A 14,358-nucleotide genomic window follows, 5' to 3' on the forward strand; every position below is an offset into this window, starting at 1 on the left:
TGATGATGATAACAACAACAACAACATAATAATAATAATAATAATAATAATTATTATTATTATTATTATTTTTTTTTTTTAATTATTATTATGTTTTATAGGTGCCTTTCCAGTCTCTCATGGTCACCATACAAAATACCAACAAGCAATAGATAAATTGGTAGATCTATTGCTAGAATGATGAATGGATGGCTGGCTGGATGGATAAATAGATAAGATCTAATGGTCTCACTGAGCCTGAATGTGGCATGGCTGGTTTGAGTAATTCAAAATCTTATGATCTCCTAGAATTTTTTACAAATGAGTGACTAGAAGTTACATAGAATGATGTGACAAAAAAAAACATCCAGTGATCAGTGGTTCTGGGAGCTAAAATGCCTTGATGAAAAAGGTCAGAAAAGAATGGACAGAATAGTTTGACAGGATTTGAATGAGCTACAAGTACGATGGATGACCTACAATAGCCTAGGCCCACATCAGATTCCAATCTTGTTATTCAGGAACTGCTTCAAATAAAATGGACAGTTGACAACAGTTAACTGTTAATTAACAGTTGGCTAGACAACAGGGGAGCCCTTTGCACAGCAAGAGACAATCTGTCCTAGGCCATCAGACAGCCAAAGTGCAACTATGCACAAAGAATTTACAGTCAGTTTCTGAACATCATGGACAAATGGAATATGTGGCAAGGTATTCAGGCCATTCAGGCTATAAAGTGCCATCACATCTATGTAACTGTGATGTGACCATTATCAATTTTTGCATTGTTTAACCAAAAAACAGCCTGCCAATAGTGAATACCACCTCAATGGCTCCCAAACAAGTACTTTTCCTGTCCACAGAAGATGCCAGAACCTTGATGTAAGTATCTTGACATATACTCCATAACCAGAGTTAAACCACAGAAAGTTGGAAGACTGCTGGTTCTTAAAACAAAAGACAAGTATGCAAGGATTCTATTTATAGGCTTTTGCCATTTAACACAATTATCCCATAGCAACTGACAGAAGAGCCTGCTGCGATGTGACTTCCGCAACTGGAAACTGGACTTTTCAACCTGAAATCCCCAGTCCATTAGGATTTGCAAAACCAGGAGCTAAACATAAGACCAGTACTCTGTAGAGCAGTGTCTTAATCCATTGTGTGTAGACCTATGACTCATGCCAATGTAATAAAGTACAGTTCAAATCATATTATTAAGTGTGCTGGAAAAACTACTCTGTGTTCCATTAGTATGTGTGATGAATCAGGATAGAAGAATGAGGTGAAGCAGTGACCACTTAATACTGCACATCAACAGAACTAGTTGTCCTGAGTCACAAAGATAATGTGTCCTGCATTTTTATTGTCCTACATATTAATTGTATTGTTCAAACTTGTCTTTATCATCTATCATCTATCTAAACTTTCTTTAGTCCTGTGTACTATGTATCTGTGTTTTTTTATTTTCTTTTTGCTGCACCATGTTTCTGCGCATGCACACACTGAGATTTCATTAAATCGCCTTTATATTTTATTAAAGCATACAATGTGGTTGCCAGTTCATGTGTGAAAATAATTTCTCATGCTCTCAGAACTATATCACAATTTGAGTATTGGAATATTCATTTGCCTTTACAGAATAAAAACTCCATTGATGTGATACCCTAATCATTCAGAACATTCAGTTAGTCAACTTCATTTTATTGCCACATAACTTTGCTAAGCCTGACCAACTGAAGCAGTCCAAGATCATTATTCTGATGCTAGATGCTTGTACAGTAGCCATTATGCATGAAAGTTGCATCGCTTACCTTCTTACTCTGACACAACCATTGCTCTGGAATTCATCAGACCACATGACCTTTTTTATTTTTGCAAACCAAATTCAAGCCTTTTTTTCAATGAGTCTTACTAACAAGTGATTTTCTAATAGCCATGCAGCTGTTTAGTCTTAATCCTGTGAGTAACTTTGCGTGCATATGAAAATTGTCTTACTTTCACTATTAACCACAGCAAGGTTTTTACGGCTAATTTTTTACCATATGTTTGTAATCTCCCTTTATGATTTTTTCCAACCACATTTCTTAGTTATAAGAGAGATAAGAGATTAACTTTAGAAAGAAATGCAAAAGAAACATAAAAATTTACACATAATTATTAGCATATTCATTCATCTTCTATCCCACTTATCCTGAACAGGGTCACGGAGCCTATCCCAGGAAACTTTGGGGAGGGTACACAAATCCATCACACAAACTACAGGGATTTTATTTTTGGGAATGCCATGTTCGGAATAACCTGGTCTGCATGTATTTGGACAGTTTGTGTAAACCAGATTACCTGGTGACAACTCACCAAGCATGAGGAAACAATACAAACACCAGGCAAACAGACCCAAGGTGGGAATCAAACCCTCGACCCTGGAGGAGCATGCAAGGCGACAGAGCTAACCATTATGCCATTCTGTGGCCAGGACTCATTAGCATGAGAGATAAATACACTGATATCCTGTTCCAATTCCCTGTGACTGTTCCCTGAGTGTGTGAATTTAACACCACAAGAAGTAAATGGGCAAACAGAAGTGAACTCTTAATACTGTTATTGCACTTAGCTCTTAAACTTTAATACTGTCACGTTTCCGATATATGTTTTATATTAATTTGAAAAAAAAAAAAAAGCTGCTACATTATAGATACTGCAGTAGTTATCCGCAGAAAATCATTTGGTAATTAATTTTAGTCACTTCAGTGTCTCAGTTTCGCAGCAGCGTGTTAGGGGTTAAACATACGCGCCGTTTTTCGCAGTGCATTGTGGGATAGTAGGGGATTCACAATGGCGGCGAAACCATGTCAATTTAAACTTTTCTGTCTAAGTTGGCTATCCGGAGCGGTTCTTTTTCTTAACACATTTATTAATGCTAGTGACTTGACGTGGGATGAAAACGGATATATTGTGTACTGCCCGTGCATGGGTAACTGTTTATTTTGCGATACCTTTAGAGAAAGGTGTTGGGATACTAGCGCAGGAATTAACGTTATGCTAGATGTAAACGCGTATCAGTGACAGATTTTATCTACTCATTATGTAACTCAGCAGAATTGCATAACGCAGTGTTTGTTGGGAATTTCAGGTCGGTTCGGGAACCAGGCGGACCATTTCCTCGGCTCGCTGGCTTTTGCCAAACTGCTGAACCGGACTTTAGCGGTTCCGCCGTGGATCGTTTATCGGCACCACGCGCCTCCGTACACTAATGTAAGCGCTGCTCACTTAAACGGCTTATATACGGGTATTGACACAAAATATCTCACGTTAATTAGACCTAATTAATACTTTGTCATTATAGTGACTTAGTGGTTAGTACTGTTGCCTTGTACCGCCAGGGTTCGATTCCCCCCTTGTGTCTGTGTGCATGTTCTCCCTGTGCCTGGTGGGTTTCCTCTGGGTGCTCCGGTCTTTTCCCACAGTACAAAGATAGATTAGGTTAATTGGCAAACCTAAATTGCCCATAGTGTGTGCATGATTGTGTGTATGCGCCCTGCGGAGGCTTGGATTGGCACCTTGTCCGGGGTGTACCATGCCTTGTCTCCTAAGCCTAAGTCCCCTAAAATATGCTCCAGGCTCCCCACAACCTTGTATACAGACTAAAGTGGTGAAAGTGAGCATTTCCAAATTGCCTGTACTGTGTGAACGTTGACTGGTCATAAAATGAGAATAAATACATTGAAAATATATGGGATCATAATAGGGCAATGCCAACCAACATCGCAAACGAACGCTGAACAAATGTTCCTTACAAATCCAGAAAAAAACTTAACAGATAGTGGTGCTTTCCTACAAACGTAGCTTCACATTTCTTATATCATTCATCTTGTATTTGCCCAAATTTAAATGTGACATTAAACTCCTTAAGGAGTTTTTTTTTTTTTAAACCAGTCCTTTGATCTCTACATCTGATTTTTGTTTATGTGCTACAAATAATTCAAAGATCAGTCCTAGGAATGTTCATTTTAAAGAATTGAATTAATTAACGGCAGTGATGGATTAAACAGTTAAGGCTGTAGGTTACTTGGTTTCTCATTGAAAGGTTGGGGGTTCGAGTCCCATGAACAAGGCCCTTAACCCTACAGGTATCTGCTCCAGTTGTGCTGTATCTTGGCTGACACTGCACTCTGACACCTTCCTAACTTGGATATGTCACTCACTCTCATCTTCTATACCACTTTATCCTGTATTCAGGGTCGTGGGGGGCTTAGGGCATGAGGCGGGGTACATCCTGGACAGGGTGCCAATCCATCGCAGGGCACACACACCCATTCACACACTATGGGCAATTTGAAAATGCCAATTAGCCTAACCTGCGTATCTTTGGACTGTGGGAGGAAACTGGAGTAACTCCACCAAACATGGGGAGAACATGCAAACTCCATGCACACAGAGACGGGAATCGAGCCTGGCTGGGAATCGAATCCGGACCCTGGAGGCGCAAGGCAATAGTGCTAACCACTACACCACTATGCCGCCTAAATGGGATATGTGAAAATTAAATTTTCCCTTAAGTATTATCATAATGGGAAGGTTACTGGACTATTTATTATACATTTGTTAATGTATGCGTTCCTAGTTTAATTGCTTTAATTAAGATAGATTTGTAGAGCTGTCCACTAGTGTAACATTTTTTTTGGCTGTACATTTAAGTTTCTTTCTACTTCCCCTGTAACAGGTGCATGTTCCCTACAGTGAATATTTCCAGCTGGAGCCGCTCAAGCAGTACCATCGTGTGGTGAGTCTTGAGTACTTCATGGACCATCTGGCTCCTACACACTGGCCACCAGGCCAGAGATCTGCTTACTGCTTTGAGTCAGCCGTCCAGCGGAGTTCAGATAAGAAGAGCTGCCCTATGAAGGTATGAAGGGTTTTGATGGGAAGATGTTGCAGAGCATGTTATAACATTACATTGAGTGCTGTTTCTTTAATTAAATATTTTCCACGTTGGTGTCCTAATTAAGATAGCCCATATGCAAAAAAGACCTTAAGTGACCTTAAGTATATGTATAATTATAAGAAAGGTATCAATATGATGAGTTATATGATAAATTTTTATTATTTAATGCAATGGTTTTTCCTTATGTTTAAATGTAAAGGTAGTGTCTAAAGCAGTAGTTCTATTTCCTGTATTTGGAAAATATTTAAAGATCAGACACAGAAAGAAAAAAATATGCAGATACCTGTAGAACTTTCAGCACTAAATATGTTCGTTTTATTTGGTAATTTAATTGGAAGAAAGATAAAAGGTTGATAAAAGAATTAATTAGTGTTCTTGATATCAGTAGTTATGCCCTGCCCTCTACTGGCCTTTTAGGATAATTACTGATTTTTAAAAAATTTTTTATACAGGATGGAAATCCCTTTGGTCCATTCTGGGACCATCTTGGAGTGGACTTTGACCGTTCTGTCCCGTTTGGTGGCCTGTATTTCAGCTCCTACTATATTCCACATTGGATTAAAAGGTATGAATAAGTTGAGACAGAATTTTAATGATTTCATTACACTATTTTAGCAAGTGTTTAATTTAGAGAGCAATCACAAAGGTGCAGATAAACCCATTACTTCAGGTTTCCCCCAACGGAGCACCCAGTGCTGGCTCTTCCTGGAGCTCCAGCTCAATTTCCTGTTTTAGAGGAGCATGTGGGTCTGCAGCGTTATGTTGTGTGGAATGAGAAGATTGTGCAGGATGGGGAGAAGCACATCAGCACACTGCTTGCCAGACCTTTTGTCGGTATTCATCTCCGTATTGGATCAGACTGGGTGAGTGCTTTGTGCTTGTTTCTATACCCAATATCTGTACACTAATGTTAACCCAAGTGAAAGTTTAAGTAAAAACCGACTTGAAAAGCAGACTAAAAGGGAAATATCTGGCTGCATGTCTATAAATATTGGTCCACTTGCCAGTATTTACAGCATGCAGCCAGATGCTCCCCTTTTAGTCTGCTTCTCAATGCCATTTATATTTTCACAAAATATGTAATTTATGAGGAATTATGTGTTTACTGTTTCTTTTTTACTATTTCACATAGGGCTGTAGCTATCGAATATTTTAGTAATAGAGTATTCTTTTTTTATTTTTTATTTTTTATTGTTTTTTTTTCTTTCAATTTTCTCCCCAATATTAGTCGTAGCCAATTCCTCCCCGTCACTAGGGGGCTTCCACATTAAGGCTACTACTACCATTCAGCCAGGAGGGCGAAGACTATCACGTGTTTTCTCCGAACCGCGTGACATCAGCCGACCGCATCTTTTCGAACTGCTCGCTCACGCACCATTAGGGGCGGAGTAACACACTCGGAGGAAAGCGCTAGCCGCTCCTTCCGTGTGTGCGAGCTCACAGACGCCCCTGATTGGCTGTAGAGCCGTGATTAATGTGGGAGCGCAAGTACCTCTCATCCCTCCCCCCTGAGAGAGCTCGGCCAATCAGAGTAATAGAGTATTCTACCAAAAAATGTAATTGATTAATCGAGTAATTTGATAAAATGTTACTTTTGTTTAATTAAACAGCAATGTAAAATATAAACTCTGCAAAAAAAGAAACGTCCCTTTTTCAGGACTGTGTATTTCAACAATAATCCAAATAACTTTACAGATCTTCATTGTAAAGGGTTTAAACAATGTTTTCCATGCATGTTCAATTAACCATAATCATTTCATTAACATGCACCTGTGGAATGGTCGTTAAGACCTTAACAGCTTACAGAAAGTAGGCATTTAAGGTCACAGTTCTAAAAACGCAGGACACTAAAGAGACTTGTCTACCGACTGTAAAAACACCCAAAGAAAGATGCCCAGGGTCCCTTCTCATCTGCGTGAACGTGCATTAGGCATGCTGCAGGGAGGCATGAGGACTGCTGATGTGGCTAGGGCAGTAAATTGCCATGTCCGCACTGTGAGACGCCTAAGACGGCGCTACAGGGAGACAGGAAGGACAGCTGATCATCCTCGCAGTGGAAGACCACGTGTAACAACACCTGCACAGGATCGGTACATCCGAATATCACACCTGCGTGACAGGTACAGGATGGCCACAACAACTGCCCGAGTCACACCAGGAACACACAATCCCTCCATCAGTGCTCAGACTGTCCGCAATAGGCTGAGAGAGGCTGGACTGAGGGCTTGTAGGCCTGTTGTAAGGCAGGTCCTTACCAGACATCACCAGCAACAACGCCGCCTATGGGCACAAACCCACCTTCGCTGGACCAGACAGGAGTGGCAAAAAGTGCTCTTCACTGATAAATCACGGTTTTGTCTCACCAGGGGTGAGGGACGGATTCGTGTTTATCGTCGAAGGAATAAGCGTTACATCGAGGCCTGTACCCTGGAGCGGGATCGATTTGGAGGTGGGGGGTCCGTCATGGTCTGGGGCGGTATATCACTTCACCATTGGACTGAGCTTGTTGTCATTGCAGGCAATCTCAATGCCTTGCGGTACAGGAAAGACATCCTCCTCCCTCATGTAGGTACCCTTTATGCATGCTCATCTGGACATGATCCTCCAGCAGCACAATGCCACCAGCCATACTGCTCGTTCTGTGCGTGAGTTTCTGCATGACAGCAATGTCAGTGTTCTTCCATGGCCAGCGAAGAGCCCGGATCTCAATCCCATTGAGCACGTCTGGGACCAATTGGATCGCAGGGTGAGGGCTAGGGCCATTCCCCCCAGAAATGTCTAGGAACTTGCAGGTGCCTTGGTGGAAAAGTGAGGTAACATCTCACAGCAAGAACTGACAAATCTGGTCCAGTCCATGAGGAGGAGATGCACTGCAGTACTTCAAGCAGCTGGTGGCCTCCCTTTATTCAGGGACACATTGTGAAACATTTTTAGTTTGTCTTATGGTGTTGACTCTTTTAGTGTTCATACAAATATGTGCATTTTAAGTTTACTGAAAGTAAAAACAGTTGAAAGTCAGAGGACGTTTTTTTTTTTTTGCTGAGTATATAAGAGAAACAAAGATTATTTGGTTTGTTTATTCTTAAAAAAAAAACTTATTTTTGAAATGCATGCAGCATTTTATAAAAAAAATAAACATTGTCATTATTCACAGTACAAGGAATAGCTTAAAGTTGACTGAGATGAATTAAGTGCATTACAGTGCCATACATTCTTATTTTAAAGCCTTTTCACAGATGCAAAAACTAAAAAAAATTATTTTAAATGACTAAGTATCAAAAAAACTAAGGCACACATTAAAATAAATTTTAATAGCTCCCTTCTATTTTGCAGCCCGCAACGGAACGTTCCCTCAAATCAATACACAGCTAACGGTTTGTGTCTCCTACCACTTTTTTGGGTGACGTAAGCGCTTTTTCTTCGTAGGTGTTCACTGGCGGCTTGCATCCGGAAGCGCGCTGTGTCACGTCAAACAAATAATTGCGCAAAGACATAACGCAAGCTTTTAAATTTATTTAAAAGAAGCTTCGAGGCAGAAGATTTTGCCTCGATAATTTTTTGTAATCGTATTACTCGAAGGAATCGTTTCAGCCCTAATTTCACACCAAATGCTAATGTTACCAGTGGTGCTGTCTATCTCGCTTCGTCATTCTTAAAATTTTTTTTTTGAAATTCATATTCTGAGTGAATACATAAAAAATGAGTACAGTAGTCTATTCTTAGCTAAAGTTATTTGCCCATTTAAGTAAAGTCTGTGTAGGGGAAACATTGCATGTCAAGATTTAAATGTATTTGTCCACCTGTGAATATGCATAACATTTTTGCAAATTAATCAGTTTAGTGTCGCTTCAAGTGTTGTCTTGCTGTTTTTAATGCAATACTTTCTTGGTAATGATTAATATCGGATACTGACATTCCTAGTAAAAAAGCTGATTCTGCATATTTAATTTTCAAGTTTTGTGTTGTGTTCACACCTGTATAATATCTGTCAAAATTAAAATGCATGAGCAGCATAAAGTGTCAATCCAACATTTAAAAAAATGATCTGCTGCAGGACTACTTAAACTCATAGAGCTTTAGTTGTTACCAGTCTTTAGTGTTGGAGTAGGACTAGGCTTTTGAATCCTGCAGGCTCTAGATTGTACAGACAGTGCATTGATTACGTTTAAAAAATTTTTTTTTTTTACCACATCTAGCAAAATGCCTGCAAAATGCTGGAGACAGGTGATGCTGGTCCCCACTTCATGGCTTCACCTCAGTGTGTGGGTTATGACCGACAGACAGCACTGCCACTGACCATGACTATGTGTTTGCCTGACCTGAAGGAAATCCTGCGTGCTGTAAAGTTTTGGGTGAAAAAGATCGATGCTCAGTCTGTCTACATTGCCACTGATTCTGAGTCTCACAGCTCCGATATTGAGAAACTCTTCAAAGGAAAGGTGAGTTGACCTCCAATTGTGCTTTACTAGCCTAGGAGGTAAAGAAAAAAAATGTTATTTGCTCATTCAGTGGAAAAATGTCAGTAGAAAGCATCAGATTAAGGTTGTATTTGATGTTCACGTAATTCAATTCAATTCAATTCAATTCAATTTTATTTGTATAGCGCTTTTAGCAATTTTCATTGCCGCAAAGCAGCTTTACACAGTCAAAAAAAATTATTTACGTTTGTATGAAATGTGAATTTGTATGAATCAAAATGGTCAGTTTGTCCCTGGTGAGCAAGCCGACAGTGGCAAGGAAAAACTCCCTGAGATGGTAATAGGAAGAAACCTTGAGAGGAACCAGACTCAACAGGGAACCCATCCTCATTTGGGTGAAACAGAAAGCAGTAAATGATTTGCATTTATACAGTGTGTAGGGTGGGAGGCAGTTCAGCTATAATAGCTGATGTTAATTGATGTTAATATGGAGTCCAGGTAGTTATTGAAGACCCAGGTAGACATGTAAGAAGTTCCAGTCATGAACTATCGAACTGTCAAGTCCCCAGAGAAACAGTTGCCAACACCAGTCAAGGCCAGAACGTCTTCTAGGTAGAGAGAACCATCCCCAGACACCAGACGCATCCCGGAGAGACACACGGGGCATCCATGTGACGAGATCTTCAGCCAGAAGCGGGGCACCAGGATGGGTCAGACAGGTCCGGAGGGCAGAGGGAGTCTGGATCACTGGCAGCTCAGGAACGACATGTGTAGCTCGACAGAGAGAGAGAGAAAGAGTGAAAGGGGGAGACAGGAGGAGAGAAGAAAGAGGGGGGGAAAGCAGACAAAGCAGACTTTTAACCATTCCAGATATTTAATCATTTTGTCTCCTTCTCTTATAGAAATGAGAATATTTATATAATTTTATTTATAAAGCCTGTATAAATGTTGAGGTAGTGTATTATGTAGTAAAGTACTAATTTTTTTGTTAGGCATCATTTTAAGTCAGGTCAATAAGTTCAAGTACGGTCACTAGGTGAAATGTGTCAAATCTTCAATTCTGGTTAAAACAATCGGTTGATAAATACCTTATTCCTGATCCCTCAACAGAATTGAGCAATTAAATTCTCAAAATTGGTTTAAAGCCCTTTAATGCCGAGGGTAGGGCTCGATGAGGGTTAGATGGAGGCAGATGATTTGCTGTGGCGACTCTTGAAAGGGAACAGCCAAAAGACAAAGAAAAAAGAAGAGGATTAAAGCCTGTTAATGAACTCTATTCAGTCGGGATATTAATCACCAGGGACCAGGGATATTATCATGACATATAGGTGTTGATTCGACTTGTATGTTTTAAGTATCCTGATTTGGTATTATTATTATTATTTATTTTATTTTTTTATTATGATGATTATTATAGTTTGTTATAATTTTAAACAAACTTAGCAGATAATTTGTTCCTACCACCCACGTTGCCACCTGCCAATGTGTTAACAATTTAGAGGGCACCACCTGTAGGATCACAGAGGAATCTCAGCATTTTACCCCAATTTTAAAATTTTTTAAAATAATCATGATATGTTACTGAATTGGGGTGTGTATATGTATATATATATATATATATATAATATGATTATGACAGTTATGCATTTTTTTTCTATTTATTTGTTTGCTTATTTTTTTGTTATAAAATGGTGCTGCTGGCGAAGTTATTTTTAGGGATAGCTGGCAAATCCTGGTATCCTGGAGGCTGAGGGATTCCCCTTTCTTACTGCCTCACAGAATCCTTTTTCAAATATTCTAAAAAAAGGATTTAACCTTTTTCCCCAAGCCCTCATAAACAAACTTGCACTGGCCATATCTCAGCAACTTGACATGATACAATAATAATAAAAATAGTATCAAAATGTAGCAATGGAACCAGCAATCTTAAAACATCTGTAACCCAAATTACCCAAAATGTGATTTAATACCTGATTTAATGTAACGGCTCACATACGAGAACTTAGTATGGCAATAGTCATGGTTCTTATACAAGCAAAAAAAGACAACATTTAAGGGTACAGAAAAAATAATAAGCTGTGGCATTTGGTTGGTGTTATACATTACCAAGTGGATGATTTTCCAATAACCTCATGTCCTGAAGTATACTATTCCTCTGACTCCATAGCAACTTGCAAATGCTAACAATTGCTTATGTGCAGATGTTTTATTCTGTTTTATTTTCTTAATGTTCTGGAACATCCATAAAACAGGTTAGTTTGCATTATCACCTTTCATTATCACAGAACAGCCACAAAGAGTAATTCGCTTACAGTTTCCCTCTCCTTTTTTTTTTCTCTTGCTCGAAGTTAATAAGAGCAAATGCAGCTTAATATGTTACTGAGAAACCAGAAGCAAACCATAGCCTGCAAAGTCATCTATCTTGAACAATTCCCAGTGTTGGAAAAGAAATATAATTAACCATTAACATAAGTGATGACATTGGAGACATCAAAATGCAGAATAAACAGCTCTGTACAGAAATTTTCACCATATCGACAGTTTCATTTGTTTCAAAATGTCCATACAGGTCTTTGTGTATGCTCTTACTATTAAAAACAAAATTTGAATACAATTGGCATGTTAAAATAAACCCGATTTCCCTTGCAACCAGAACTGTTGCCAAGCTGGTGCTGAACACTCTGACCAGTCAGAATAAAAAAACCCAGTGATACAAAGCTGATTAACATAAGTCACCTTGGGATACATTTATTTATTTTAAGATAATGTTTTCTATTGTAGACTTATTTATCTATGTAATCTGAGATTGTCATATGTTGGTTTACAAGTAATTTTGGTTTAATTACCTTGTTTTTACTTTTTGTTCACAGCCTCATTTTTGCTTTCTCTTTACACAGGTAAAGGTGGTCAGTGTTCATCCAGATGTGGCTCAGCTTGACTTGTACATCTTGGGCCAAGCCGACCACTTTATAGGCAACTGTGTCTCATCATTTTCAGCCTTTGTTAAGCGAGAAAGAGATATCCATGGCAAATCCTCCTCTTTCTTTGGCATGGACTACCTTGTCAAAAAGAAGGGAAAAGAGGAACTTTAGAAACCATCTTGCACTTAAGTGTTCATAACTGTTAAATCTGACTTCTTTAGTGATCTCAGGTGAATAATTTACGGAAGAGTAAGGCTTAAAAAGGTTTTTGATACAAAAAGTCTCAGACTAGTTTAGAACATTCCATGCTTAGAAATAACCGTGTTGAAAAATAGCACACATATGTATAGTATTCACAGGATTTTACATTTTATTTTAATGCACTTCTGTTTATTTAGTTGTTTAATTGATAAAAAAAATGCTGATATATACATGTACTTCATGTTCACTTACAGTAAAATACAATAGAATGTACACTACAGAACTCCTGAATGACCTCTTACCTTTTCATACTAAATTAAATTATAAAAATTAAATGAAAAAAGTTTTTTTTTATTTATTTAGTTATTTTTTTTACTGTGACAGGCTGCAGAGTGCCTAAAAATACAATTTTAGAATTGGTTGTTTATGTAACAGCCTCAGCAGTAACCTCATTTCCCCCACTCATGTGTTCCAACCACTTAGCCTTCAGCATCACCATTATACTAATCACCAGACTGATCATCTGTCATCATCTGCACCTGTTTTGTACTGGTTCATGCCTTAAGTTAGATGTTTATGCTTGAATGACTCAGAGGTCACTGTGTAGTTTTAACAAAAAGCATTCCTCTAAAACCGGTCAGGTAAAGGGTATGGACTAAAAATTGGAGCCAAAAACTTGTTTAGGAAGCCTAAAAAAAAAAAAATCTGGCTTTTTGTAAGCAAAATACTGGGTGAGGGTGGGTGGCTAAAGACTTTTGCACAGAACTGTACAAGTTAAAGTGTACAAAGTGAACTAGAAACTTGTTAATGTCTGTTGGTGGTTCGCTTGTCAATAAGACAACTAACAACACACCACAGGGGCAGTAAATAATCCTCTAGATGCTAATTATAGTGAAGTGACGAACCCAAATTAGTCACTTGGTTTGTGCTTAATAACGAAACTGAACACACCAATAAGCAATGCAAAGATCTTTTATGTCAAACATTTGCATATACACTCTTTAGGTGTATCTTTTTATAAAGCTGACTGATAATAAATTGCATTTTACATGTCAACCAACACATACCAACATAAAAAAAAAAGATTCTTAGTTGTCAGTGTTTGTGCATGTATGGGGTATTTGTGCACGTTCTTCCTGTGCATGGTCTCACCTATACCAAAATACACTAGTTATAGGATTGTCTACATTAACATTTTGAAAGCTGAATGTCTTTATATGAGGACATGACATATTCTTCCAACTATAAGATTCTTTAGATCAATTGCCTATATTTACTTCCTATAAAGATCCTCGTATGAGGAATGTTATAATTATTATATAGGTATGTACTTGTTGACATGAAACGATGTTCTGTTTCTGTGATATATCAGGTATCATTATTTTGCCAAACTTCTTTCTATTTGAAAATATTACACTACAAAGACAACTTTTAGTTATCATGTGCTAATAAAGAGAAGCATGGGAAGAAATTGCATTGTGTGCAATAGTATACAGAGTTCATGCATCAGGAGGATAAATTGCCCTAGAATTAATTCATATATGGTCTTCTGCAACTAATTGGTAAAAAAGCTTTGAATCCACCATGACCCTGACCAGGACAAAGCGGCTACCAAAGAAGAAGGAATTAGAAGAAGAAATTAAAAACCTGTATTTGCAATTAAAAAACTGTTATATATTAATGAGTTTATAAGTCATCATAAGCCATTTAGTGTGAAAAAAATAAAACTCCATCTGTCACCGAAGTTTAGGTTGATGTTTCATAATCATGAAAATGGATGTATGTAAGGCAGTGCATGCATTTGCAGATTGTTATACTATTTAGTTGCATTGTATGTATTTGTGCTTACAGTACCCAGATTTCTCATATACTGTACATTTTTCCCCAGGGTTTT

The 14,358-nt window shown here is 38.3% G+C and overlaps 1 protein-coding gene across 1 annotated transcript; it reads left to right on the top strand.

Annotated features, from left to right (window-relative positions):
• Positions 1-2,808: 2,808 nt before the first annotated feature.
• pofut1 (protein O-fucosyltransferase 1) lies at positions 2,809-12,818 on the top strand. Its single transcript, XM_053483308.1, has 7 exons — positions 2,809-2,953; positions 3,113-3,234; positions 4,703-4,885; positions 5,377-5,489; positions 5,595-5,787; positions 9,121-9,363; positions 12,240-12,818. Exons 1-7 carry the CDS (start codon positions 2,815-2,817, stop codon positions 12,432-12,434), a joined length of 1,188 nt encoding a protein of 395 aa, XP_053339283.1. The 5' UTR covers positions 2,809-2,814; the 3' UTR covers positions 12,435-12,818.
• The last annotated feature ends 1,540 nt before the right edge of the window (positions 12,819-14,358 follow it).

The sequence above is a fragment of the Clarias gariepinus genome, chromosome 22, assembly GCF_024256425.1.
Source record: "Clarias gariepinus isolate MV-2021 ecotype Netherlands chromosome 22, CGAR_prim_01v2, whole genome shotgun sequence".
NCBI lineage: Eukaryota > Metazoa > Chordata > Actinopteri > Siluriformes > Clariidae > Clarias > Clarias gariepinus.